The sequence below is a fragment of the Terrapene carolina genome, unplaced genomic scaffold (assembly GCF_002925995.2).
Source record: "Terrapene carolina triunguis isolate 2854851 unplaced genomic scaffold, T_m_triunguis-2.0 Scaffold131, whole genome shotgun sequence".
NCBI classification, from domain to species: domain Eukaryota; kingdom Metazoa; phylum Chordata; order Testudines; family Emydidae; genus Terrapene; species Terrapene triunguis.
This window is the reverse complement of record NW_020664482.1, coordinates 17,158,234-17,182,878: the sequence shown is the minus strand read 5'-3', so window position 1 is coordinate 17,182,878 and position 24,645 is coordinate 17,158,234. Positions and strand designations below refer to the sequence as shown.

General features: G+C 41.4%; 1 protein-coding gene across 1 annotated transcript in view; it reads left to right on the top strand.

Moving 5' to 3' along the window:
- The first annotated feature begins 7,584 nt into the window (after positions 1-7,584).
- Positions 7,585-24,645, top strand: part of IRS4 (insulin receptor substrate 4) — a 29,068-nt gene continuing 12,007 nt past the window's right edge. Inside the window, exon 1 of the mRNA XM_024202587.3 lies at positions 7,585-11,335. Coding sequence (XP_024058355.2) covers positions 7,795-11,335 — 3,541 coding nt within the window. The 5' untranslated portion in view covers positions 7,585-7,794. The remainder of the gene's footprint in view (positions 11,336-24,645) is intronic.

Genomic DNA, 24,645 nt, shown 5'->3' with positions numbered 1-24,645 from the left:
AAAGTTTCCCATGTAAAAACTTGCCCATAAGGAAAATGAAAAACTTGAACTGCAGGTGGAATTTAAAGGCCAGATAATGTAGTACCTCAGCAATATTCTTACCCAAGTTCAGACAGCTGGGTTATTTGGAATGCATTTGTTTTTTTGTATGAACATTTCATGAGACTTGATTTGGACCACAGAGTGGTAGCACTTAAAAAGACTTGCTTCTTTTTTTGCCTTTCAGTAGTTCTCACTCCCAGGCATACAGCTGAGCATAGGGAGGATAAGTGTTGGAGATGACAAAGAAGGAAACTCAACATCAACTCTCATAGTTTTGCATACCATTGCATTTACTCTGTTAGAATCATAGAATCATAGAATATCAGGGCTGGAAGGGACCTCAGGAGGTCATCTAGTCCAACCCCCTGCTCAAAGCAGGACCAATTCCCAACTAAATCATCCCAGCCAGGGCTTTGTCAAGCCGGGCCTTAAAAACCTCCAAGGAAGGAGACTCCACCACCTCCCTAGGTAACGCATTCCAGTGCTTCACCACCCTCCTAGTGAAATAGTGTTTCCTAATATCCAACCTAGACCTCCCCCACTGCAACTTGAGACCATTGCTCCTTGTTCTGTCATCTGCCACCACTGAGAACAGCCGAGCTCCATCCTCTTTGGAACCCCCCCCTCAGGTAGTTGAAAGCAGCTATCAAATCCCCCCTCATTCTTCTCTTCTGGAGACTAAACAATCCCAGTTCCCTCAGCCTCTCCTCATAAGTCATGTGCTCCAGACCCCTAATCATTTTTGTTGCCCTCCACTGGACTTTTTCCAATTTTTCCACATCCTTCTTTGTAGTGTGGGGCCCAAAACTGGACACAGAACTCCAGATGAGGCCTCACCAATGTCGAATAAAGGGGAACGATCACGTTCCTCGATCTGCTGGCAATGCCCCTACTTATACAACCCAAAAAGCCGTATAATATTACTCATTACTAGCTTTAACAACATCTTAGCTTCTCAGATTCTTTGTTTTCAGGTCATGTCTTAATAGAGCTGATATTACTGCTCTATGTGGAATTTCACCATGGACATCCTCAGGACCCCTTTATTTGCCTCTCGCTGGTTCTGCAGCAGATGATGTAAATGGCTCTGCATTTTGGATCAATGTGAAATTTCTGCCAACCAGTGATTTCTTAATGACACTATTTTGTAGAAGTGATGACCAGCTATGGAAAATGACACTAAAAATCATGGTTCCAAATTTCTGGACATTTTATAATAAGCATTTATGTGGGTGCATAATGGGGTGTGAAAAGTGTGCAAAAAACTGTCATTACTGCAACACAAAGGTAACCATAACTGCAGCACCTGCACTCAAGGGACTGCAGGAACTGCTCCCATAGTGCACTGCAAAGAGGATAAGAAGGGGATCCCAACTTCCCTTTGCACTAACTGGAGAACAGCCTGGCTGCACTGCATGAAACAAAGTTGCACCATTGTTTTAGGATACTGCCTCAGCCCTCCCACTGCACACCAGGCATAATTCTTCCCTGAGCTCTTCGTGGGATAGTGTAGCTTTTCACCATCTCCAACTTAGGTCAGTTTGGTCTTACAGAAATAAAAATTAAGAGTTGGAGAGTGAGTCCTGACTAGTACACCTTTATGGTTGAAGAAGGACGAAGCTGCATTCCAGACTAATAGCCAGTGGAAATAGGATGGACAAATTAAAAAAACATTGACATATAAACCATACAATAATTTGTGAAAATTCCCATAGTAATATTGCATTGGTAGCTTGCAATGTACTGAAATTAAATCGCATCCCAGTATGTCTAGAAATCAGGGCTTAAATTCAACCAGAGCTGTCCAGAGTGGAGCTCCAGTAATTATTTTCAAACCTTGACTCCAGCCTGATGCTGTTGGTTCTCAACCAGGGGTCCATGGCCCTCTAGGGGCCTATGAGCTGGTTTCAGGGGATTGATGGGGCCCCGTGGATGAAGCCTGGAGCCCTGAGCTCTGGCATACCCCGCAGTGAAGAAGCCCCGAGCCCTGGTGTGCCCTGCAGGGCTGAAGCCACGAGTCCTGGCATACCCTCACCACCACAAACTTTATAGCTTTATGTACCCAAGGCCCCAAACAATATCTATCTGAAGACAAACAAAACAAAATTTGTTGTTCTTTCTGCTAATATGAGTGAGGGTACGTGAATGTAACTTAGTTATCAAACTAACTTCAATGTTCCCCAATATCCATAGATAAATAAGGAGGACCTAGGGTCTAGGGAGGGCCAAGTATCCTTGCTGAGTTACAGAAACATTGTCAGAAAAGCCCGTTTCTATTACATCCACTGTGTGTGCAGCCAATTGTTCCCCTGAGCATACTTGGCTTAAAAAAAGATTTAGAATGATTGAATTATGCATAGATTATGGATACATGATTTTTCTGAACACATACTAGAAATTATGAATGATATATAGTAGTACTAAGGAATTATAATGAGAAGAAAAAAATAAGTAGAAAACACTGATGATGCCGTGCTCTTTGCTACGCACTGATACAGCTTAGTCATAGTTGCTATCAAACAAGCCCAGAGGTCTATGAGCAAAGAAAATATAAAAAAACATAAATCCTTTATTTTAAAGTGTTTCCTTACTTTCTCCCACATATATCTTTCAGGAACCAGCTACGAGGAGCCTACAAAAAGAGAGAGCTTCTTATCCCACAGCTTCAAACTCTTTAATATATATTATTAAAAATAATTGTAAAATATTCTTTCATATTCAAACAGCATTTACAGAGTGTCAAAAGAAATGCAAAGATGTTAAGATTTAGAACTGCACAATTCAGACATCCAAACAACCTTAACTCCATCCTATAATGACACCAGGAGAAAAAAAATGAAAACATTGAATGAGTCTTTACAAATCAGTTTAAATGTAATCTGAGCTTACAAATATGATTATGCACTAATCATAATTGTATGGTTAATGCATGACATCACTACAGGGCAGAGTTAAAGTTGTTTGTGTGTTTTAGATGTGAATTTCCATATCTGATCATGTTTGAATATTTTAAGATTAGCATAAAAACATAAGAATGGCCATACTGGATCAGACCAATGGTTCATCTAGCCCAGTACCTGTCTTTCAGCAGTGGCCGATACCAGATGCTTAAGAGGGAATGAACAGAACTGGACAATTATCAAGTGAGCCATCCCCTGTCATCCAGTTCCAGCTTCTGGCAGTCAGAGATTTAGGGACACTCAAAGCATGGGGTTGCATCCCTGATCATCTTGCTTAATAGCCAATAGTCTAATAACCCTAGTCATGAACCAGGACCCAACTGTGTTTGGCACTGTAGATAGAACAAAAAAATTGTGTCTGCCCCAGAGGGCTTACAATCTAAGTGTGAGACAAGAGACAACAGATGGATATGAACAGATACATGGGAGAGTACAAAGAAACAATGAGAGAATATTGGTCAGCTATTGGTCTCAGCACACCAGCAGCCTAATCACTGTCAAGTTTTTTATAGGTATCACGGAAAAGAAAAGATTTAGGAGGATTTTTAAGGAGGATAATGAGGTAGCTGTGTGGATGTTTACGGGGAGCTCCTCCCAAGCATAAGAAAAAGCATGAAGGTGCTTGTTTGAAAATTTAACAAGTGGGCGATGGAGGCTGGCATCATGGGCCAATCACAGGCAGGAGCTGACATCTTGATAATGAATGAGAGATGATTGGTAGGGTGGGGATAGGCAGTGAAGGGCCTTGAAACTGAAGACAGGTAGCTTATATTTGATGTAATAGAGAAGGGGGAGACAGTGGAAGGATGCAAATGAGGAGTGACATGGTCAAAGTGGCAGGTTAGGAAAATAATCTTTGCAGCAGATCATAAACAGATATAAACAAGCAGATATAAGCAGATATTCTGAAGGAATGTTTTTACCCTTATATCACTGATATGTACTCAACCTTAACTCTAAATATACTTTAACATAGTCTCTTTCTGGGAATTAATATTAAAGATGAGAATGACAACTGTCTGTACTTCAGAACTCTATGGAATGCTTGAAACTAGCAGGAAACACTTTTGCCTCTGCTCCACTGTTAGGCAAATACCACATTACTGAATCACAATAGTAAGGAGGAATTGAAATTGTCTCTGTTCTTGGCTGTTACACTTTATGGGCATGATTGTGCAACTCTTGGATGGTGTAAAGCTGGCTCATCCTGCTCCTACACTGACTGACTGCCCCCTCCGCCCCGGAAAGGGATGTATTGAAAGAGTAAGGGGACATGATGTAGGCAGGAAAGGGGTGGGAAAGAGATCCACTGTTCTCAGCTGGTGTAGGGTGAAGCTTTTCAATCAGGAAGCTGTAACCAGCTCTCTGACAATCTCTGGTCCTCTATTTAAACTCAGAGAGACATATTATCTAGCCAAGAGGGAAGAAGAGGGAATTGAAATGTATGTGACACAAATGTCAATTCATGACTTGATTGTAAAATAAATGCCAAGATAAGGGACCCCAATGCTGCCTTTTAGAACTTGTCTTCTTGCATTTGCTCAGTGCTTGCTTCTCACTTATTCTACTGTCATGTTTTGTCAGTACTTTGTGGAGCTGAATCAAAGCTTCATTAGGTTATGTTATTGACATGCCATGTCATATAGCTTCAAGACATTGCAGCAAAATATCATAATATATGCAATAAATAGGGTCAAAATGTCATTGTGCCATGGCAGTGGCGCTCAACCTTATTACACAGGAGGGCCACATAAACCTGAGCACAACCTTGTGAGGGCCAAACAGATTCTCCTATGTACAGTAATTCGTATGTATGTACAGTATTGTCTATTTAAAAATAAAGAAAAATCAGTGCATAAAAAGTGTATCAGAATTATAGAAAACAGGAAAAAAACAGTAAAGAACACATAATTAAACTCAAATGATGTAAATATGACAATAAAACGCTAATGAGTCGGCCGTTAGTATATGTGTTGAAGCAGGCCATGGGCCTTATGAAATACTTTGGTGGGCCATGTACGGCCTGCAGGCCATAGGATGGACACCTGTGTACTATGGCAAACTGGTACTGTGTTGCCTCAAAATAGTGACAACTGCATCAAAATGATAGGGGGTACTGTATCAAAATGGAGATGCTGTGTATCACAAGGGTGTTGCACTGTAATGAAATGGCATTGTGTCATGTTAGAACACAATACATCTGTACACTTCAGCACAGCATCCAAAGTGCCACATTGGGTCAAAACAGTGACAAGTGCCTAAAAATGACTGCATTTGATTAATGCAGTGCTATACAGTGCAAAATTGTGGCACACTATCAAAAGTGTATCAGACTATGTAAATACAATGATACACTATGTCAAAACAGGTGACTCATATCAATATCTCTTAGCACAGCATCAATAGACAGCTACATCGTGTTAAAACAGGACTGCCCAGTATCACAGCACTTCACCATGCCAATGTGCCCTTGAAACTCCCTTACCAGAGGTGTGATGATGTCATTTTTAAGGGCAGCAAGTTCCTGAGCTGAGGAAAGATTTTGCTGAGATTCATTGTGGCACTTCTACCCTTGGTTTAAGCTCTGGCCTACTTGGAAGTACTGGTGGCCTCCGAGTAGTACAGTATACATTTGGTGTCTTGGGAACCATTTCACCTTGCATTTGAAAAAGCTGGCTCAGTTTTCTGTAGGTGGGGTGTATTGGGTGTATGGGGGGGGGGGGGGGGGGGGGGCGGTGTCTAGGGGATTGTGTGCATTGTGCATATATGGGTGGTGGTGTCTATAAAGCGGGTGGGCCTGTAGGGGTGTGTGTGTATGGGGGTGGTCGGGCCTATGGGATGGTGTGCACTATGTATGTGTATATGTGTGGGGGTGAATCTGTGGGATGTGCTGTGTGTGTCGGGGGCAAATCTGTGGGTGGGGTGTGCTGTATGCATGGGAAGGGCAAGCCTGTGGGTAGGGTGCGCTGTGTGTTTGGGGAGTCTGAGTGGGCGGGTGAGGTATGCATGGAAGGGGGGGTCTGAGCCTGTTGGTGAGATGCACTGTGTGCATGGGAGACCAAACTTGTGGATGGGGTACGCTGTGTGCCTGGGGTGTGTGCTGTGTATGTGTGGGGGTGAGCCTGTGGGGTGTGTGTGGGTGGTGCGCTGTGTGCATGGAAAGGGCAAGCCTGTGTGTGGGGAGAACCATGTGTGTGTGGGGTAGGGTAACCAGATAGCAACTGTGAAAAAAACGGGACAGGAGGTGTGTGTGTGTGTGTGGGGGGGGTAATAGGTGCCTATATAAGAAAAAGTCCCAAACAACAGGACTGTCTCTTTAAAAACGGGACATCTGGTCACCCTAGTGTGGGGTGAGCTGTGTGTGTGGGGGTGAGCCTGTGGGTGGAGTGCGCTGTGTGCATGGGGGTGTGCTCTGTGCATGGGGGGTGTGCCATGTGTGTGGGAGGCTGAGCCTGTAGATAAGGTGCGCTGTGCGTATGGGCGGTGAGCCTGTGGGTGGGATGCTTTGTGCCTATGGGGGTATGCGTTGTGTCTGTGGGAGGTGAGCCTGTGGGTAGGTGTGCACTGTGTGTGGGTGGTGAGCCTATGGGGGGTGAACTCCGTGTATGTCTGGTATGAATATACTATGTACGTCGGGATGTGGGGATGGGCACTGCGGGTGGGAGAGAAGAAGGGCCCTCCTTGTTCTTCCCTTCTCTGACACGCTCTCCGTCCCTTGACGCTACGGCTGTGTGCTCTTGAGCCCGTGTGTAAGGGGCTTCCTTCCAGCCCCCTCCCCTGTCTGAAGCAGCAGGGACGGTTGCCTTTGCACTCGGCCCCAACGGTCGCTCGCGCGCTGACGGGTTGTTTACTTCCTCGGCAGCGTCAGCAACCCCAACCCCCGCCACCTCCTCCCTCCCCACTGTCTGTGGTTGGCTCCCCCAGCAGCCAATCACTGCTGGTTCCAAACTATAAACCAAGCGGAGGGGGAGGGAAATTCTCCTTTCAAAAAAAATAGTTGGAATACGCTACATTAGTTGGAGGTGCTGATTGGACGGGGCAGTAGGCGGTTAAACGCTGACTGGCATATCCGGCTGCTAATTATTCTAAATCCTCACCTCTCGTTGTACTCACTCTTCCACATACACGCCAAATCCCGCCTCCGTCTCCCGTATCTCTGTGTGTGAAGCGCTGATTGGACAATACACAAGTTGTCCATCCATCTGCCAGTCACCTTAAGCTCCGCCTAACTTTTCACCCTCTCGTCTCGCTCACATCGCCGACAGACAGAAGCTGTTGCCGACTTTCATTGGTCCAAAGCGCTGCCGATCCATCAGAACCTCGCCTCTTTCGGATTGCGCACAGACCCTCCACCTTTCCCGACTCCTGATTGGGCCACCTAGGAGCTGTCTCCGTCTCTTATTGGTCTATTCCTCTGTCACTCCAGGGAGAGGCCGTTCGGCTCTCCATTCTCACCCTCACTCTACACACTGGAACACAGATGACCCCGCCCCCGGCTGATTGAAGCCCCGCCCCGTCCCCTGTACTCGCCCTCCCCCCGCCCTTGCAGCGTCACGTGATGTTTTCGCCGTGGTACCGCTGAGGCAGCTTGTGTGAGTGAGTGTAGCAGAGCCCGGCGCGTTGCGACCGGTCGGGAGCGGCGAGCGAGAGGGCAAGCGTTGCAGTCACTGGCGAGCTCGCGTGCGGAGCCGAGCCGAGCCGAGCCCTCCGGCGCCTCATGTCCAGGCGGGCTTGGAGGACGCTTCCCTTGTGAGGGCGGATTCCCCCCTACCCCAGCTCGCTGGCCCCTAAGATGGCGAGTGGGATGAATGGCCCGGGCGGAGGAGGTGATAGTACCGCGGCCAGGGGCGCCGAGGCGGAGCTGGGCACCCGGAGCGTTGGAGGAGGGGTCGCACCCTGCCACGGGGCTGGAGTGCCTAGGACTGCTACTACGGCTGAGGAGCAGCAGGAGCTGGGCGAGAGCGGCCCCTACCCGCCCACTCAGCCCCACCACCTGCTGCTGCTGCTGAAAAGATCGCCCAGCGCCTCCTTGTGCCTGGTGCAGGAGGAGGAGGTGCCCGCTGCTGCGGCTGCCACAGGGCGAGGGGCCCTCTCTGGTGGGCGAGGTGGCCAGCCAGCTCCCACAGCACGAGGAGCTCCTCTGCCAGCTGCTCCTTCCGTGGCTCCTGTGGGGGATGACGTGAGGAAATGTGGCTACCTGAGGAAGCAGAAGCATGGCCACAAGCGCTACTTCGTGCTACGGGCTGAGAGCCACCTGGCCCCAGCGAGGCTTGAATACTATGACAGTGAGAAGAAGTTCAAGAGCAGCCTGAGGGCAGCGGCAGCTGCTAGTGGGTCTGCCGTCCTCTGCTGCCCCCCTCCCAAGCGAGTGATCCCCCTGTACCAGTGCTTCACAGTCAGCCGGAGGGCAGATGCCAAGCATAAGTACATCATTGCCCTTTATACCAAGGATGAATACTTTGCCATGTTGGCTGAGAATGAGGTGGAGCAGGAGGCCTGGTACCAGGCAATCAGTGAGCTCATGAATCAGAGCAAGAGGGGGTTCTTAGAACAGGAGGACCAGACAGATCAGCAGATGGATGAGGATGATGAACATTATGGAACTGCGCTTAGACCAGGCACAATATACAAAGAAGTGTGGCAGGTTAATGTGAAGCCCAAGGGACTGGGGCAGACAAAGAACCTGACTGGTGTGTACAGGTTGTGCCTATCTAGCAAGGCTATCTACCTAGTAAAGCTGAATTCAGAGGTACCTGCTGTCCACTTGCAGCTAATGAACATCCGCCGTTGTGGGCACTCAGAGAACTTCTTCTTTATTGAGGTGGGCAGATCTGCTTCCATTGGGCCTGGTGAACTGTGGATGCAAGTGGATGATTCAGTAGTTGCCCAGAATATGCATGAGACCTTCCTAGAGACCATGAAAGCTCTCAAGGCCTTTACAGAATTCAGGCCCCGCAGCAAGAGCCAGTCATCTGGTGGTGGCAGTGGTACCAATCCTATCTCCTTTATCACCACTAGGAGGCATCTGGGCAACCTGCCTCCTAGCCAGACTGGCTTGCAGAGAAGATCCAGAACTGAGTGTGTTACTGGGGGGACTCCGCCCACCACCAAGAGTAGCAGTTCATACCGCTTCAGAACATCTAGTGAAGGGGAAGGGACAATGACCAGACCTTTCAGATCAGTGACTGGGAGTCTGATCCATTTGAACACTGCAAGGATGAACTTGGGCCGGCAAGAAGGGAGTGGAAGGTATGTCAGAGCAGCTTTCACCTCTTCTTATCATACCAGGTCTGCCTCCCTACCAGTGTCTCATTTCCCCTCCACCACCAGCCCCATTAGTGTTTCTTCCAGTAGTGGCCATGGCTCTGCCTCAGATACACTAACCAGGCCTTCCAGTTCATCTGTCTGTGGGTCCCCAAGTGATGGGGGCTTTATTTCTTCTGATGAATATGGCTCTAGCCCTGGGGATTTCAGGTACTTTCGTGTCAGAAGTAATACTCCAGATTCCTTGGGAAACACACCACCTATCAGAGAAGAGAATTGTTTAAGTGAATACATGTCCATGAATAAACAGCAAACGGATGATAGCTCAAGGGATGACTATATGGAAGCTGAAAAATGCTTCAGAAAAAGAACTTATTCTCTGACTAAACCAACTTCTATAACAGTGCAGCAGAAAACAACACAAACCACGGCTTCTTTAGATGAAGATTCTGCAGGAAGGCACAGACAGTTACCTTGTTCGGAATCACCAAAATTAAAAGAGAGCCATGAACCTGACTACAGTGATGCTACCCTTGATTCTGTATGTAACCAAAGCAGAAGTAAAACCAGGGATGATGGATACATGCCAATGATGCCAGGAGTTGCGTCTTCACTCACAAGCAACAATGATTATTTGCCAATGACTCCTAAAAGTGTGTCTGTCCCCAAACAAATTAGTAATTCTTGGTCGTCATCTCAGGTGGACTCCAGAGGATATATGATGATGTTTCCCAGGGCTAGTTCTTCACCTGTACGAAGTCCATTGGCTGGATTTATTTCTAAAGGGGGTAATGAAAAGGTGACAAACGAGTATATGGATATGTCACCTGGTAATTCAGCAGTTCCAAAACAGCCCAGTGATTCAAATTGTATTCATACCAACACTGTTTCCAAAGGCTTCAGTTCATATTTCTCTCTGCCACGAAGCTTTAAGACATTATCAGGACAAAATGGAGATCATAATGAATATGTTCCAATGTCCTCACCTGGAAAACTGTTATATGATGAACATGAAAATGTCAAATGTGTCAACAGTGAACCGTTAGCTAATGGCATTTCTAAATCATCCGCTGTGAAAGTGTCAGATGAAGGACTTGCACAGAACAGGGCTACCAGGCCTACAAGACTTCCCCTAGGTACAAGAGGAAGTAATACTATACCAAGAATGTACGATCGAACAGTTCCACCTGAGCCAACTAGCCCTGGTGAATACATAAATATTGATTTCAGTGAAAAAGCAAGTAATACACCATATTCTTTATCTGCAGAAGGATCTCCATCATCTCTAGGATCGAGTAGTGACCACAGACAGTCGCCACTTTCTGATTACATGAGTGTTGACCTTGATGTGCAGTCACCAAAAGTATCAAAGGAACTGTCAAATTCTTTAACAGATATTTCAATTTATGCAAGTTCCAGTATCCCCAGAAACCAGCCAAATGATTATGCTAGACTTTCATTTGATACTGCTTGTGTTAGCAGTACAAGTAGTAGGGCTGATGATTACACAGAGATGACTTTCAACATGGCAACGACACCACTTAGGCCTTTTACCGCAGAATCCAGCAATGGTATAAAGATCGATAGTCCTTCTTCCATTGTAAATCGACTGTGCATTGTTGACGGATATTCAGGTAGCGGTAGCTTCTCTGTTCCTAGCTCTGATTCTCCCATGGGACCTAAGGTGATTCGAGCTGACCCACAAGGCAGAAGAAGGCACAGTTCTGAAACATTCTCTTCTACTGGGGCTGTAACTACTTCTTCTTCTTTCTTTACTGATAGTAGCAAAAGACACAGCTCTGCCTCATTTGACAATGTTTGGTTGAAACCTGAGGAAAACATTTCTGATGGTCACGAAAGCAAGATGTCCAGGGATACCTCAACTGGATTTCAGAATGGCTTAAACTACATAGCTTTGAATTTATGTGATGATTCTATGAACTGTGAGGCAAGCACTAATACACCAACTTGCCATCTCCAAAATGGTACTTCAAATTTGGACAGTGGAGCTTATGTAAGCATAGATTTCACCAGATCTGATGGTGTGAAGTGTAACTCTGCAAGAAAAGGTTTGTAACTTTAAAAATGTTTTCATATGAAACGTTTTGGTACAGGAATTCGATGTCACAATTGATATAAACATAGTGTTCAATTGACTTATATTTTAAAATGGGGAAATATTACTGTAAATTTCTGTATGTCTTATTTTAAGTTGTTTCTGGTTGCACAACAGCGTGGTAGGCATAGAAGAAATGCAAAAGTCAGTATCTGGCCTGAAGAGCTTAGCATTATCTAGCCCACTCTTATATTTTAATATTTTGCTCAGCGGGTCAATGTATTGTCTAACTACCGTCAAGCTGGACTGTATAAAATATTTTAACTTGATAAAACCTTGATCATGCTCTAAATCATGGCTTCTCAGTCTAGGGTCATGATCACCCTACTCTTGTTTATGACAGGTGGGATCCCAAATTTTCTTCTTTTGTAACATGGGATAATGGAAAAGATCAAAAACCACTAAATTGAGTTTAAAAATCCAATTTGGATTTCAAATACAGTACTTTATTAAAGTGAAAAGAAATGAACTTTATGTTCTTATATGGATGGTATGTGGATACCTGCTCTTTTCAAGTACAGTCAAACCTCTATGTTCTGAAACTCGGTTAACCAGACCTCTAGGTTGCCCAGAAGTTTGTCTCCCGAGATTTCTGTTCTTGATATCTCTCTAACCTGCTGAGAATCCATCTTCTGAGGGTTTAAAAAAGAAGTTTATGGAAAGCAGGATGTCAAGAAGCTAAGTTCCTGCAAAGTTTAGTAATTCTGTTCCTTGATATCCCTACCCTCCAACTTCATTATCTTGGATATGAGGGGTTGGTAGGCCCATAAATCCCCACTCTCCTGTATCTCCTCCTGAGGGTCTGCTGAGCCATTCAGCCTATGGGAAGCCAGATAACTGTATTAATAGGAGCAATCAGCAGGTTTTGAAGTCTGTACCCAGGATCGGGAAACAGAATGCAAACTTCAAAGCTGGGTAGCCAGGTTTCCCTGATTTGAATCTTAACCAGTTTAAAGTATCAATTATATTTATCTCTAATGTATACATTAAAAACAAAACAATCCTGGGAGAAATGACAACTCTTGTCTGACTACCCTTAAGCAGATGAGGGAAAAGAAATATTAAGCTCTCTGCTGTTCTGGAGGCAGTAGGAAATGGTAGTTCCTCAGCTGGATCTCTTATTGTGGTTCCATCCACACTCTCCACCTCATGAAGCATCTGTCAGTATTTATGTCCTACCATACACTGTATTTCTTAAATCCTAGAACTTCAAGACTTTACCTTGGAAGCACAATCCATATTTTGAGGTGTATATACTATTCTCTTCTAGCCCCTCATGATAGTCCACTTCTGATTATCTTCTCCTGCGCAGGGAAGGAAACAGTAGATGGCAGACAGCAATATCTTTACCTCTTCCTTTGCAAAAGTGGTATTTGTAGTTTGTAACTTATGACTCCTCAGATGAAATATCTAGTCATAGTTGAACAGTGGTATTTTGTCCACTCTTGTAAACAGTGAGGAGAGAAAAAGAAAAAACAGGGGAAAGGGTATTAATAGCTATCCTATACTTATCACTGCTTGGGAATGCAAAGCAATCTTTGTACCTCTATGTAGTCTATTACTGTAATTAATGTTGAATAATCTATTTTCTATCTTCACCTTAAAGTCTGTACATATGTTTAAATTTATTTGTAAGATATTATGTATGAATTTAAAATTTGAGAGCCTTTAATACTGGAAGCTATAACACTGACTCAGATAGCATACTATTTGAAGTCTGGCAGCCACTGCTTGGGGCTTCTCAGAAATGTGTGGTTTGCCTTGTTTGCTTTGTTTTTGCTTTGTTTTCTTGGTTGGGATCAAATTTAGAAGACTCTGAAAGTTGCCAATCCAAAAAAAAAAAAAAAGCTTTTTTCTGAAGTGCCAAAGACCTCTAACTTCAAAAGATCTGCCCACTAAATCAAAAGCATTTTGGTTGATACAGCCAATTTGATGAAAAATCCTACTGATCTTAGGTTTTAAAGTCCTGTAAGGATGCTATGTTGTAATTATATTCAGTAAAGTATAATTTCCCACATAGTGGGAGAAAGATCAGAGGAGCCAATTCTGGCCATGTTACTAATCTTACATATAAAAAATATTTAAAGGGAGTCTAAAAAGTTGCACTTCTGTCTGAAACATTTTATGTATAAGTGTAACAGAAAATATCTAAAATTACTGTGATTGGAAGCTTTTTTTTTCTTCCTCCCTTCTGCCTCCCACTTTGTTTATTTTATGCATTTGACAGCACTTTGCATACAGTTGGTTTCAATGTTTCCCTTGTACATTCAGTTGGGTTGTTATGTAAGTCTTTCATATAGTGGCAAAAGCTTTTAAAAACAGAAGAGATTGTGTTCATAAAACTTTACACTTGCTTGAGCTGCTTGCAGTACATGATATTGCTAGATTTCAAGTTGATGGTGACCCTTTAACTATTAAAAATATATACTCCTTCAAAACAAGGTCCAAAAGCCAGTTTCCTCCTAAAAGCAGCATAATATAATTATGGTACATAAAGAAGTGAGGTGGGTGGTGTGTGTGCATTTATGGGTGGCCCTCAGACAGACTCAGTGGTGAACAAACTAATGTATAATACAATAATTTACTTATTTTAGTTCAGATAAATTTCCTACATCTGTTTCTACATCACTTACAAATTGTTGATCCAAGTTAGATATGGGGTCTTAACATTCATTCAGCACATCCAGAGTGTATATCTGGACCATAACAAGAACATGGCTTACAAAAATGGTTTAATATTTTCACAGATCATTAATAAAGTCCCTACTCACTAAACAGAATTTTGCCATGTTCTATTATGGTAAGGTTTTGATTTTAATATTTAATAAGAAAGCATAGCGTTTCTCTCCGCAAAGTGATGGATTTTGTGACAGGATTTTAAACAAAAAAGCTAAAATTGTTAATTTTTTTATTTTGGACAAGGAAGGTTCCTTCCTCTTAAGTCTGACCAGGAGTGTGATATGTCTCTGTAACAAATTAATGTGTTTACTACATTTGCAAACTTTTGGCTGAGCTTTACATTCTCTCCCATTCTGCCCTCCCCCCACCCCCTTCTTAAATCCTACTCCTCACTCAGTTTGTTTGCCTGGGGGGGGGAAAAATCCACTTTTAAGGTGACTCCTGTGTATAATGAAATATTTGTCTTTAAAAATGGTTTAGTATATTTAATGATTATGTATATTTATCTAATGTAAATATACAATCTAGCTAAGGTATACAGTTTTAACTGCAGCTTTTATATGAGAGGGAGTGTGCTTCCTAATGCACTACTGATCCCAAGTTCTGCTTCCTAAATTTCATCTGGTTCAGTGACGTGAAACAACCCTTCATATTTCCCCATTCATGAAATGGAAAGAGGAGGGGCAGGATGTTAACCCTAAATGGATGGAAAAAGAAAACTGGTCTGCCTTGAGGTTTTTTAGGCCTAGGCAAAATTGGATTCTAAGGTGGTGCGACTATATAGTACTAAAATAATACAGGATTTTGATTTCTAATGTTTACATTTTTAGGAATTCATTGAACAAAACAGCTTCCTCTTTGAAGTTGTCACATGATATTAAGAGGCAAGCATTTTGCATTTTTGATTATATGAATCTGAGTCATGGAATTTTGTCCTCGAGTGCAGAACTCTAAAGCTACTTCAAACAGCGTTCTGTTAATGTATACCTTATTATTGCACCTTGTAGAAACTGAGGTGGATAATGAGAATCGGGTTATAATAAACTATAGGAAAGAATTATATATAGTTCAAGTATGTTTCTTCAAGACCAAACATTACTCTGTTCAGAGAAAATGTTATATACAGCTTAATATCACCCCACCTTTTCCCCTCCCACTCTTGTATCATGTTTCTTCTTACATGTTTTGCATAACATTTTTATGCTAATTGTCTTGGAGCCTTTAAAATAAAAGATCTTTTAAAATGCAGGTGTCTCTAGATTTAGAAGGGAGGCTAAAGGCTGTAAAACAGAATTTATTCTAATTTCTTTCATGGTAGTTTTCATAATTTAGATTTATAAACATGACGGGAAATAATGTACATCGGTCATTCTGAAAAATTCACAAATCGGGAGTTTTATTTAACTGTCTTTTAGTAGTTAATAATTAAAATTCTGCAGTTACTTGACCAGTAACTGCCCTTTTTGGATTTGAGGCTTGTGGCTTTTTAAACTTCTCTTCAAACTGAGGCAGTTTTATATTGGCAGAGTAGTATATTAAAAATAACTTTAAATAACCTACTGTAATATGTCTGCACATTGACATATACCCTGGATCTTTGAAGTCAGTATGGAAGGGATAATACTTCTTGGAGAAACATTTTAATCTTGTGGTAACATATTTTAACAACCTGAGTGACTTGCTGCAATGCTTAAAAATACACAGGATCACTTCTCAAGTGTAGGTGAATGAACTATTGAAAGCAGAACAGATTTTCTCTCACTGTTTATAGCGTAGGAGTGAATTAATTATGATATCTTTGACCAAAATTCATTTTTACTTGTAACTTAAGAAAAAAGCTGAATTAAGAAAAATAACTCTCTTGACACTGTGATATATTACATTTTGTTAAATATAATCTGATACTGCTCTGATTGTGCTAATGCAGATTCTGAATCCTTGGTTGCAGCTAGTTTTCAAACATAATTCCCTCCCCCACCCTCTTTAATTGTTGCTCCCAATCACAAATTTCCTGTTTCTCTCAAATGTAGCCACAGTGGCCACATGCAGCCATCAGGGGCTTTTCTTGCAGCCAGAGCCTCCTGGAGGGGCAGAGCAGCGGCCCCTCCCCTGGGGCCGCCACCAGTGGTTGGGCCCTGCCACCCTCTGGAGACACAAAAGCTGGAGGAGCAGGCTGGGTGGGGGGCAGGCTACAGCCACAGGGCTTTGAACTCCATCACCGGGCCCGTCACTTGGACATGAGACTTTGGACTCAGTTCCCTGGCTGCACGAGGTGGTGGGCTCTGGCTCCAAGCTCACACCTCCTCCATCGCTGGAGCTCCTATTGCCCGCCCTACTCACTTCCCTATCCAGGGCTTAATTTGTCCCTAGGCTTGCCAGGGCTGAGTAAGTCTGCTGTAAAAAGTGATATTTGTATGTTTGTTAATAACACTTTTCAAGCAGACTTAGTAGCTAGCAAGTCTTTTTTTTAAAAAAAGAAGCAACAACAACAAAAAAGAGGCAAGAATGTGCAAAGCACCTATTAGTGTTTCTGTTCTGTTTAGGTTCAGTAAAGAATAGAGACAACTCTACATTATTTTTATTATTGAGTCTGCAAAAAAACTCCTACATAAATAAATTACAATTATTTGGACATGTATATGTGCATATTTATTTGTTTTTCCTAAAGTTAATTATTTTAGGAAAAAGTGTCAGAGCAGCCATTAGCAAGAGATGGCTACCAAAAATTTTGTTCTGAGAATCCGGAGCATGTACTATAACTAGTAACTTCAGTGATGTGTGATCAATTCTAGAAAATGAAAATGAACCAGCCATGCCTGCTGAGGAAGGCTAAGTTATTTTTTAATTCAATATTGAATGAATCTCTGTTTTTCTCTTTCATCTTAAATTAGAGCCTTAGGTTAGTGCCTTGTTACTGCCCTTCTACTATTGCCTCTACAATTTCAAACTCTCTCTTCCTAATTTTGCATTTGAAGGTGTAGAAATCACATCATTCCTCTTGTGGATGGGTGGGAGCAAAAGCTTGTAAAGCTTATCCAATCCTTCCAGGAACTCCTAAGTCTGCTCAGGTTTACTTACTGCTGGACATTGCCTCCATTTATTTATTTTATTTTCTTATGCTCACTGGAATGCAGCAATAGGTGCAGTTCACCTTGTTCACTTTTGTGAGCACTGTCCGAGTAAATTCTCTGTCTTATTCTGAAAAGACCTAGTGGGTTTGTCTCATCCTGAATTTTGGATCAATTAACTCATGGGGAAAAAAGTTGGTTTTGGATGATATGAGATAAGCAAGACTAGCAAGACTGAATTGTAGTTGTATTCCTTGGACATAATTTGGTATCTATGGATTTCTAGGAGCTCCCGTGTTCCCAGTAGACCCCTGTTTCTACTTGTTCCTTCAGTTCACTTTTGAGAAGAAAGGATTCTTGCATCCACTTCCTAGTAAAAAGATCTTCAATCTAATTTTATTTAAAACAATCTAGGAGAGTATCAACTGAGCTTCAACTAAAAGAGGACTGGAGTAATAAATAACTGGGGAAAGAATTGTTTAAATCTTTGTTTTTGGAGGCAGGGGATAAAATTTTATTGCTGTTTGTCCTGATACTTTGATAGTGTACTGCTGTGTGACTCATACTTAAATGGCTGTAATGACCTGGAGAGCTGCCTTATTGGCCCACCCTGCAAATTGCTGTTTGTCTTCTTTCCTCACATGTAGCTTAATTAGCATATTAAAGACAATCTAATGATCAGTTTATACTATTACACAGGTTGAAACACAAATGTTATCCTCACCCTTTTTTGAGAATTAAAATACGCCTGCCAGATCAAGAGAAGAGAAGGAACAAGCACTCATCCAAGTTCACTAGGGAGAAAGAAAAGCTGATCAGTTCTGTTCTAGTTGAAACTGAAGCAGTCTCAGAAAGTTCATGAGCCTTAGTAACAGTTTAAATGTTAGTTGAGAGACCCTTGAACATTGGGAAGTTGTGGGATAGCTGAAGGTTGTAATGAGGCAGAGGTAATCAGTCTTATCCATTAAGTCTGTCAGGATGACAAATCTGAAACATATAATGGTGTCCAAAGGCTCTTGAGTTCTTAGTCAGAGTTTGGATTTTGAGGGTTTTTGCTTTTGATCACTGGTTCAGGAGCAATGTTTAGAAAAAGTTGATTGGCCTGCAAGAGGGTTCTCCTGCTCCCTCCAGCAGGTAATGAAACACAAAGTGTTAATGCAAAAGGGTTGCCTACTTTAAAACATTTTTTTTTTAGTATTTTTGCTGCATTGTTGAATATTTACAGTATAAATCTCTAGTAGTCTGGCAAAACTTTTAACCATGACAGAAGTACACATTATTATTCTCTTAGTAAAGGCTTACGAGATCACTTGCACTATAAGCAGATCTGTTTCCACATTTGAGGTGCTATGCTCGTCCAGTAAAATGGAGAAAAAATATTGGACTTTTTTTTTCACTTGTTAAAATTGACACATAGCTTTTGAAGCAAGTTTTGTGAAACTGTTTTACGAAGTTAATATTTAGTAACAAATATTGAACAAAAGTAAAATGCCTGTGCTATTTTATGTTGATTATCAATAATCTAGTGAGTCCCTTTGAGTAAAATTTTAACAATTGTTCTGTTTGAAGGCTGCGTTTTCAAGCTTTCAGACAGTATACATCATTAGTTCTATTATAACAATTCTTGAGATATAACCACTAAAACCGTGTTAAATTGAAGTTTGCCACCATGTGTTCCTCCCACACCCAATCAGAAGAATACTTGGCTCGTATATAACACTTTTCATTAGTACATCACTGTGCTCTACCAAGGAGCTAAGGATCACAATCCTCATTTTACAGATGGGGAAACTGAAGGACAGACTGACTTGTCCAAGCTCATCCAGCAGGCCAATGGCAGAGCTGGGAATCTCCCAGGTCTTCCAAATTGCAGTCTAATGCTCTAGCCACTACCTCCACCGATGTGATTTTAATGTCAATATCTTGCAAACAACTATGGCTAGAAAGGAATGTTTTTACAGTTTTGGAAAGGGGGGGTATTTCAGGTTTCTAGTGGTGTAAAACTTTCATTTTTAATTCTGATGATTCACATGGTCAGTTGAACACTAAAATCTACTTATTTTCTAAGCTCTTAAAGCTCTTTTGTTATGTTTGTACAGTGCCTTGCAGAATGGAACTTGAACCTTTAGGAACTACTATAAAACAAATATCAGGTATACCTCATGAAACTTAAAGAATATGGTGACAACTGAACTAAGAATTAAAATTAAACGGTTGAATAAAACTCGTTGCTATTTATAAACTGTATGGCATGTGATAGTTTTTCTTTAGTGATTATAGAAACTTCATGGTGTACAGTGTTGTCACTGTTTTGTGGTCTGGAAAGAAATTAACTGGAAAAAGTACACTGTACATAGAGAAATAACTTCCTGGAAAATCTGACTTTTGAATCCAACAAATGAGTCACCAGCTAGACAGTTGGGTTAACTATGATAACATGAAGGATAACTGAGAGATCCTTCTTTTTGTGAAGTAACACTTTTACTATTGGGAATGAATATCTCATAATTTTTTGTCCCTCATCTTAAAATTTGGTTTATTATGTCAGCATGTTGTTTTCATGAAGCTACCCTTTTATCACATGTGAAGAGAGTGGGAATTGAAAGTGGTTATTAATACTTAAAGTAGTATATTTTTGTTTTCGGATTTGAGTATAATTGTAAGGGAAGTGGATATAAGCAGTTTAATGGGAATTGTTAATTGTGAATGTTAAGTTTTGTAGGCAACACACACAGAGTTCATAATGGATCCATCTATTTGTATTCTTTATTTATGTAGAATTATAAAATTATACAAAGTATCACATCAGTTAATAACTAAATGTTAAGTACATATTGATATCAAAATGTGCAAACATTTTTTTTTACTATAGAGGCTAACGACTCAATAGTGTTAGCGAATTTAGTAAATATAATGAGTTCCCTTTGGGGTTCGTGTTTAGTAGCATAACTTTGTTTTGGTGGATGGTAAGAGTTCAATTTTTGTAAACTTTTTCTGGTTGATTTTAGTTTCCCTAAATAATTTAATATAACTAAAATTCATGGATATACTTACAAATGATGCTAAAATGTGTGAGAGAGGGTTGTTAACCTAAATATACAGGCTAAATTTTTTGTCTACACTACCCACGTTTTAGCGACACAGCTGTGCCGCTACAGCCGTGCTGCTAAAAGGCACGCAGTGTAGCTGCTGTTTGTCGGTGGGCGAGACCTCTCCCGCCGACAAAAAAAACTTTCACCCCCAAAGAGCGGCAGTAGCTTTGTCCGCAGGAGTGTGCTCCTGCCGACAAAGCGCTATTCACACCGGTGCTTTTCGTCGGTAAAACTTTTTTGTCGTTCGGGAGGTAGGGGGAGTGTTTAAACGCCCCTGAACAACAAAAGTTTTGCCAACGACGTTCCAGTGTAGATAAAGCCTTAGTGAGGCACTTTTGAATGACATCTTTTTCCAAAGGGAACAGGGTGGTTCTTCACTCCCACCCATGCCAAGCCAGCTTGTTTTATTGTTTATAGCTCTTGCTAAAAAGCTGAGTTTGCAGTATAATTTTTTTAACTAGATAGCAAGAGAAGATAAATGTTGTTGGGATTGATGATGGACTTCTTTAGACAACTAAAGTTTTGAGAGCTTTTAAACAATGTGATGAAGCAGACAGGGTAATTAAATAAAGATAAAAAACCAAAATGTACAAAAGATTAATAAGACTAAACTGACAAACATGGTTACTTATTAAAATGGCAGTTCTCTTTAAAATGTTGACAAATATCTGGGGTCTCTGTAATTTTGTTGCATTTGCTTTGCAAAAATTGGATCCAAAACATAAAATATTACTGGATGAAATCCAAAAGAGAATCCATTCCACTTACTGAAAATTGTTGTACTTCAGGCCAGTGATTTAGAAAATTTTAGCAATCTTCTTCAGCAGTAATGCTCTATAGTGAACTGTAACTAGATATACAGAATCCATTATTGCTGTAAAATTCCAGAATTTCTGGCTTTTCATAGTTCTAGAGCGATCAGATGTGTTTACCCTTTCACTGGCAAACAGTTTGTCCTATAGATTCTAAGTTGAGTTTGTAGGGCGAGCAGCTAGAAACCTGTTTGTAAACTGAGCAGATTTAATCTGTAAGTCACTTGGACCATAAATATAGAACCCCACATAATTGCCATATCCAACAGTATGAGTACAGCTTTCAAAAATTGCATGATACCAGTCATTTTTGTTTTTTATTATTTAACATTTATATTGCAGTAGCACCTAGATGCCAGCCCGGGTGGGGCTCCATTGTGCTTAGGAACTGTACAATCATAAAATATCAGTCCCTCCCTCAAAGAACTTACAGTCTAAAAGACAAAAGTTAACAGGTGGATGAGACAAATGGGTTGGGGTGGAAGGCGGGGGAGATGGGGTAATAAAATTTGTGAAATGTGCAGATGTCTGACTCTGAACCCATGACAAATGGTAAATGCAACTTACCACTTGCCTAGCCTTCATCAGGTTGCAGGTCATTGTGTGCATTACAGAAGAAGTGAGTTTTGAAGAGGGACTTGAAGGAGGATAAGGTATGGCGGCTTTGTGGATTTTGACTGCGAGCTTTTCCCATTCATAAGAGGCAGCATGGGAGAAAGTCTAAACGCACTTTTAGAGAAGCTGAAGCCATGTCTACACTACCACTTATGTGGGCAAAACTTATGTCGTTCTGGGGTGTGACACCCCCCCCACCCCCCCCACCCCCGAAACATAAGTTACGCCACCATACGTGGTAGTGTGCACAGCACTATGTTGTCAGGAGAACTTCTCCCCTGGATATAGCTACTGTCACTTGTTGGGGGTGGGTTATGTCAACAGGAGAACTCTCTGCTGTTGTCATACAGTGGCTACATGAGACAGCCTACAGCAGCGCAGATGCATTGGTATAGCTGTGCTGCTGTAAGTTATCTAGTGTAGATGCAGTGTTAGAATCAGGTGATCGAGATTGACGTTGTTGGCAGAGTGAAGATAGGAGTCAACCTTGCAATTAGAGAAAAGGCTTGATAAAGTTGTCAAGCATTTTGAAAGCAAGAGCAGGAAGTTTGTGCTTGATGCGGTGGACAAAGGGGAGTCAAAAAAAAAAAAAAAAAAAGAGTGTACACAGGGGAGGTGACAGTCAGTGATGAGCCGGGAAGATAATGTTAGTGCACTGCATTTTGAGCAGACTTGAGGGGGATGAAATTAGAGATAGCGAGTCCAGAGAGAAGAAGATTATAGAAGTCAAAGTGTGAGATGATATGGTCTTGGACAAGAGTTTCAGCAGTATGGATGGAGAAGAAAGGTCAGATCAGATCTTGGAGATATTGCATAGGAAGAAGTGGCAAGATTTAGACACAGTGTGTATGCGTGGGTCAAAAGAAAGGACCGAGTCAGAGATTGAGCCAAGATTATAGGCTTGAGTCGTTGAGGATGGTGGTGTTGACCACAGTGATGTAGAAAAGGGAGAATTTCCGGGGAAAGATTGGGAGCTCCATTTTGGCCATTCATTTTAAGTCTTAGTTGATAGTGGACATCACAAGGAAATATCAAAAATACAGACTGAAATTTTAGTTCGGATGGAAGAGCAGTCCAGAATAGAGAGCTGATAATCTGACACAATATCCACCTATGTCAATTTGGAGGGAGTCTCCACCTAAAACAGAGAAGTGATCACACTATGAGGAGAAACTGTTTAAACAATTTTAAAGGTTCACTGCTCCACTGTAGTATTTATTTCACTTTTGGGAAGACTCTCTCCAGTGCAAAGATGTCTATAGATTAATTATTATGACATTTCTAGGAATTTCATCAGCCTTTCTTTTGTCCAGTTACATTCTAGATTTACAACATAATAGAAAAGTTCTCCAGTATGTCAACTAGATTCTAACTAATCTATATTTGCTAAGATACATACCAATAATTCCTGATGTACGAAAAAGGCAGTTTGTCCCCACTTACCATAGATTTAACATTGGAGTGTTGTAGAGGGGGACATATGCTGAGAAGACCTTTTTACAAAATAGGCTACTAAACATATACATTCTGGACTTATCAGAGATGCAACCACTGATGGATGAGCAGGGATGAGATGGACATATCTTCCCCTCCCATGTAAACTCCACTGTTCTGTGGACAATGTCCCCTTCGATGCAGAAAAGGACTAATGCATTTTCCCTTCCCATCCCCAACTTTTTGTACATTGCTGAATCAATGTTATTCAGTAATTATTTAAGCTAAACTTGTCATATTATAAAAGTACATCTTGTGATGCATTATTCTTGCTTTGTTACTGTATACTTACAAAATGTAATAAAGCTAAATGGTTTCCCAGCTATTACTGTGATTCAGTGATAGTCTAAAGTAATAGAAACATGTTCCATCTTAAGTTCTTATTTCTCCAAGTACCTTTTATCTTTGGGTATTTGTATGAGCTGACTGTGAATCATGTAGTCTGTTTTACTACTGTCAGTCCTTGTATCCTTTTACAAAATGTTATCCCAAAATATTAGTCATTGATGTGAGCAGGTAATGCAATGAATTTCGAATTTGCTGCATCTTCTTCAATGTTGTACAAGGGTGGTGGACTGTTGTGTGGGGTTGTGCTGACAGGAAAAGTGTACAGATTAACCTCATATCTTTCTGTATAAAGTAAGTTAAAGAAAAGTAGGTTGATGTGGAGAAGAATCCCGATTCAGTCTTGCTCATGAAGCTTTTTTAACTATCTTTGATCTGTTAATTACATAGTTGTATCATGGATTGCTGCTTGTAAAACAAAAAGATATCTTTGTTTTTTCCTAAATTACAATTTCCCAGATTTTTAGAAATGTATTTATTTTATTTATTTTTTTTATTGTATGCCTTTTGTACCACTTTAGGACAGCTAAATGAATTTGAAAGGAAAAATATTGCAGAATTGAAATTTAACTAGAACTGCAGTTCTAGAAACTAAGTCAAATTACATAAATTATCAGCTAGCATAATAGAGAAATTTGCTTTTCAAAGTAAATTTTATACCATTTATTTACTTACCTCTTCAGTTAAGTAGGAAATTGGCTGGTGAGAGAACTTGATCAACTACCAGTACCTAAACAAAAACAACAAGGAGTCTGGTGGCACCTTAAAGACTAACAGATTTATTTGGGCATAAGCTTTCGTGGGTAAAAACCTCACTTCTTCAGATGCATAGAGTGAAAGTTACAGATGCAGGCATTATATACTGACACATGGAGAGCAGGGAGTTACTTCGCAAGTGGAGAACCAGTGTTGACTACATCCACCCTGATTAAATTGGCCCTGTCAACACTGGTTCTCCACTTGCGAAGTAACTCCCTGCTCTCCATGTGTCAGTATATAATGCCTGCATCTGTAACTTTCACTCTATGCATCTGAAGAAGTGAGGTTTTTACCCACGAAAGCTTATGCCCAAATAAATCTGTTAGTCTTTAAGGTGCCACCAGACTCCTTGTTGTTTTGGTAGATACAGACTAACACAGCTACCCTCTGATACTTGAT